We start from the raw sequence: 5,102 nt of genomic DNA on the forward strand, positions 1-5,102 counted from the left end.
TGACTTATGAAGTGAATTGGTTGGACCAGCTCTTATTGAGGGGTTTCATGCGAAAGGCAACCCATCTAACTTGAAGGAGTTGGAGCAGTTTTGCCTTGAGGAATGGGCAAAAATCCCAGTGGCTAGATGTGTTAAGCTAATCGAGACATACCCCAAGAGACTTGCAGCTGTAATTGTAGCAATAGGTGGCTCTACAAAGTATTGACTTTGGGGGGTGAATACCTATGCACACTCCAGATTTCTGTTTTTTCATCTTAATTATTGTTTGTGTCACAATAAAACAATTTTCACCTTTAAAGTGGTAGACATGTTTTGTAAATCAAATGGTACTAACCCCCAAAATCCATTTTAATTCCATCTTGTAATGCAACAAAAGAGGACAAACACCAAGGGGGATGAATACTTTTGCAAGATGCTGTATTGCCTAATATTGCCTAATCCCCTCCTCCTCTCCCCTCATGCCCAGCTCGCTCAAGATTGCTCTCTGTCCTGGTTCCCTGTTGGTGGAATGACCTTCCCATTTAGGTCAGAACTGTCGACTCCCTGATCACCTTCAGGCGCAGACTGAAGACTCACCTCTTCAGGCTGCACCTCTCCCCTGTTTCCCTACTCACTGTGTAACTGCGTTTCAGTCTTGACCAACCCAGGCTGTGTACCGTCTAGCTTAGGGTTAACCGTTTGAGTTCTCTATTTAGTTGTACTTTATATGGTTGGTTTGTTTCCTTGGCTGTTTGAGTACTGATACTTCAACAGAATATTCCACTAAGTATTGTTGTCACTTGTTCAGCTGGCACTAGAACTTTCTTGTCTAGAAGTTCAGCACTTTGTGTACCTGACTTTTGTACTCGTTTTATGTTGCTCTGGATAAGAGCATCTGCTAAATGCCATGTAATGTAATATTGTTCTTACATTTTGAATACAGATTAAAGACTGTTGATAAACACTAGCATTGGATTAACAGCGTTCTTCCCAATTCTCTACATGCAGGGCCAAAAGCATGGCAGGATTTTATCAAGCTGAATCATGGATAAGCACCACACCACACTGCAGGGCTGAACCATCTGAATTACAGAAGTCTCATTAGAAGACATGATCAAGAAATGCATTGACAAAGTGTTTTATTTAATAAAGTCTTTATTTGTACATAAAAAACATGCTTTTCATGTCTCAGCCTACATGCTAGATTATACAGTACATTGAAATCTTTATATAATTATCCTTTATAAATAATTCATTGAAACATGACACAGGTTCTCTCATAGAGACTAATTAATTGACGATTCTGTACACAAGTACAAATTTGTCATTGTTTAGAGTGAGTTGAGATGGTCATCATAGGAACAGCAACTTCCTACAGGAGCCCATCAAGCCCTCTCCCATAGAACATGTCACTTCCTGCTACATACAGGACATTTATTGATAATTCAAGAGTAGCACCTGTGTGTATCACTGTCTGCATTTGTGTGTACTTGTATGTCTTGTGACTATCGGTGGTACGTCTGAGTGCAGTGTGTGTGTGTTTGGTTGGCTTCAATCTATGGACTACCAATGATACTGATATTTTGTGTGCATGTGTAGACAGTCCGGCACACAATATGCCTCACAGAGACAAAAATATTGCTGCAGCCTTCACTAGATCTGTGTATGTCTGCAAGATTGTGTTAACATTGTCCAAGGCTATGTTTGATGATCTCTTTGCTGGATGGCGGGATACGCTCAGGAAACACCACCTGGAACTCGACCAATAGGTCACCACGCTGGGCTGAGTTCTTAGCCCGGGGAAGCCCCTCTCCTATTAGTCTTCTCACTGAGCCAGGCTTGATGACATCACTGCAGGGGACAGGCTTTGCTTGTCCATCAAGGGTAGGGACACTAATAGTGCATCCACATAATGCCTACAGAAAGAGAAAAAAAATGGAGGTGGTTATTATTATTTGCTATGATATCTTAGTATGATATGCATGAACAAAATGGCTTCATTCATTTATTCCATTGTTTTCCAGCATGAAGATTATTTCAAATAACAATAGATTGAGTCTGTCCATGCTAGAGTATGCTTTACTGTTCCCTAACCATTGGGGAATACCTATTATTGAGTTTTTGTATTGCATAATATTGAGTTGAGCTTGAATGAGAAGAATATGGGTCAGAATGAATGAACTTCTCCTGTTATGCAAGATGCCATTACGAGACGGGTGTTGCTAATGTGTTCCTGTTCTCTTGTTCTCGTCTGAGTGGGAGATAGGAGGAGGGAGGAAGTGCGTGGGAGAGAGATGAGAGAGATGAGCAAGGGAAGGTGAGAGATGAGTGATGGTGGGGGGGGACGGTGAGAAACAGCAGGAGTGAAGAGTTGGGAGGAGGAGGTGAGTATGATGGTGCGAGACAGTTGGGGAGAAATGAAGGAGAGGGAGACGAGAGTGTGAGACAGACAGATGATAGAGGTGAAGAGACAGATGAACAGTGGGGTGATTTCAGGGAGAGGTTGAAATAAATAATGACAATGATCATGGCAAAAAGGGTGAATTGAAATAAAGCACAAGATTGTGATGGGAAAAAGGGGAGAGTGAGAGAAGAGGGAACTACCAAAAGGAGATGGGGGGGGGGGGGGGGGAATGAAGCGACTCCCATAGATCAGATGTGAGAAAATGACCAAGAATGACTGACAGAAAAAAAAATTGTGTTTGTGAAGATGCTAAGAGCTGCAGAGGGAAAATGAAGAGAGGCAAGAGGCAGAGGAGTGTGTCTGTTAGTGAGCCTGCGGGAGAGGGGGAGAGTTTCTAAATTTAGCCCCAGTGCTCTGCAGAGGCTTATCATCTAGCAGAGACTGTGTGGGTGGAGAACAGGACAGACTGTACTACTAGCACACATACTCACCTCTCTGAGCATTATGGTGGCTGTGTAGATGATGTTGGACCCTTCCCGTCTGAAATGAGCATGCTTCTTCTCTTTGACCACAAACGTGAGGTCATTTGGGCCATGGCCAGATGCCCCATGTCCCTCCCCTGGAAAGGTGATCTTTGTTCCTTCCTTCCATCCTTTCTTCACCTCTACATCGATCACTCGTTCCTCTGGCTGAAGCACGTTCTTGTCTGTGGGCCGGAGCCGAGTGACTTTCACTCGCTTGGTAACACCTGTCAGAATGTCTTCCAGGGACACGTGGAGTTCATGCACTTCGGCTACACCCCCAGGGTGGGACCCTGTCTTGTTGCTATGGTGACGGCCTAGGTGGGGTTGAGGGTTCCTCAGAAATGGATTGAAGAGGTCCTCATCTGAGTCAAACTCAAAGTTGAAGAAGATGCGCCAGGCGTGGGCGTCAGTCTTGGGGCCACTAGGGGTGGGGTCTGCTTTAGCAGAAGACATCGGTCCCTTAGACAAACCTGGAAGAGAGAAATGTGTGTGATTGTGTGAGTTTTTTTTTCCTTGCCAAAAGAATGGTGGATATTTCTGCTTCAGTGAAATTTGTAGGTGAATTTGACACAAAGTTACTGAGGAGTTCAAAAATGTGTGTGTATGTGGAAATGATGGGTTGGGATATAATTCACGAATTCCGCATAGAGTCTGAGCTTTCAACATTTGTCCAAGTTTATGCATGTATTTCAAAGTACTGTGTTTGAAAATGGGGATAATGTGTCCTTTGGAAAGAAAGTTCTCACCTTGCTGGTCATAGAGGCTGCGCTTCTCGGGGTCTGTGAGAACCTCATAGGCTTGTGCAATCTGTTTGAATTTCTCTTCTGCATCTGCATCTGAGTTTTTGTCCGGATGGTAGCGCAGTGCCAGGCGCTTGTATGCACGTCTGATCTCCTCCTCGTTTGAGTCGCTCGACACGCCTAACACAGCATAGTGGTCCAGACACACTGGTGAAGGAGGAGGACTTGGTACCTCAGGGTCCTCGTGCACCTCCTGTTCAGGTTGAGAGAGAGAGAGAGAGAGAGAGAGAGAAAATCATAAATAAATTGTTAAGAGTAAGTTTTTGTCTTTTTAGTTGCACTTAATTCACCCAGTGAAGGAGACACTTGGTAAATTCAGATGTGTGATCAATTGGACACCTGTCTCCATCTATGTTAGACACTATTAAGAGTGTCAATTGAGCAGAATTTGGTAGTATTGGGGCATTCTTTAACCCACCAGTCTATAGAGATTTGATCAAGTAAATGCACTCTGAACTGTCTGAGAGAAAACATCACACAGGGACATTTTGTACCCTTAGGTGTATTATTTCAGTGACAAGCGTTTGCAGCTTGAAACCCCAGTTTAAAACTTTTTCTCTAAGAGGGTAGTACATTCAGGAAGAACTCAGCAAACACCCGGTCTAAAATTCTGACCGGCTTCATTTACACAGATTCATCAGACACAGGGCACAAATTAAAACCCTGATGTGCTTTGATGGCATATTGTACAGAATTAGAAATGTAAATGAACAGATCAAGAAACTAGAATAACTAAATTCTGGTGCCACTTACCTCTGAGGTCCAGCTTTCCTCGCCATGGATCACTCGCACCTTGCACTTGACGTTCTTATGCTTCACGCCAAACTGTGTCCAGATGAGAACCATGATGGCTGTTGGTGGGGCTGCTGGTGCTGGTGCTGATGCTGGTGGTGGTGCCGCTGTCGGTAGTGCTGAAGCTCGAGTCCGTTCTGTGTAACCTAGCTACTACTGACTGTATCTCTCTGCTGCTGCCGGCGCGCTTTTATACCGGCGCCGCAGACACACACACCACCCACGCTGCGTGACCGAGCTTCCCCGGACCCGCCCAGAATGTGCACGAGAGGGAATACCATGTTGGAAACCGAGCTGTTCTTGGCGCTCATTGGGGCGATTATCAGCATCACGCGCACAAGGCGGCCCAAGCACTCCATGTGAGGAAATGCTTCCGGAATTTTAAAATAACCATCTCTGTCTCTCTCTCTCTCTCTCTCACACACACACACACACACACAGAGCCCCCTCCTTCTCAGCTCTCACATTTAGCTCTTATTATAATGGATGTGGCGAGACGGGAACTGGCATACTCCTAGCTATCTTTTTTTTATTTTTATAGATGTATTAAATTATTGAATTATACAGCCGGTCTGGGCTCATTTATACGGGATTATGCATTTC

At 44.4% G+C, this 5,102-nt stretch overlaps 1 protein-coding gene across 2 annotated transcripts; it reads right to left on the reverse strand.

Moving 5' to 3' along the window:
- Positions 1 to 1,602: 1,602 nt before the first annotated feature.
- zgc:122979 (uncharacterized protein LOC641576 homolog) lies at positions 1,603 to 4,553 on the reverse strand. 2 transcript variants are annotated; one of them, XM_060935016.1, is made up of 4 exons: positions 4,461 to 4,553; positions 3,654 to 3,900; positions 2,875 to 3,377; positions 1,603 to 1,895 (listed from the first exon to the last, which is right to left on the reverse strand). In XM_060935016.1, the coding sequence occupies exons 1-4, from the start codon at positions 4,551 to 4,553 to the stop codon at positions 1,662 to 1,664; spliced, it is 1,077 nt and encodes a 358-aa protein (XP_060790999.1). In that variant the 3' UTR covers positions 1,603 to 1,661. The 2 variants fall into 2 exon arrangements, with proteins under 2 accessions (XP_060790999.1, XP_060791000.1); XM_060935017.1 differs by having other exon boundaries at positions 2,875 to 3,344; positions 3,606 to 3,900.
- Between the last annotated feature and the right edge of the window lie 549 nt (positions 4,554 to 5,102).

The sequence above is a fragment of the Neoarius graeffei genome, chromosome 12 (assembly GCF_027579695.1).
Source record: "Neoarius graeffei isolate fNeoGra1 chromosome 12, fNeoGra1.pri, whole genome shotgun sequence".
Taxonomy (NCBI): Eukaryota; Metazoa; Chordata; class Actinopteri; order Siluriformes; family Ariidae; genus Neoarius; species Neoarius graeffei.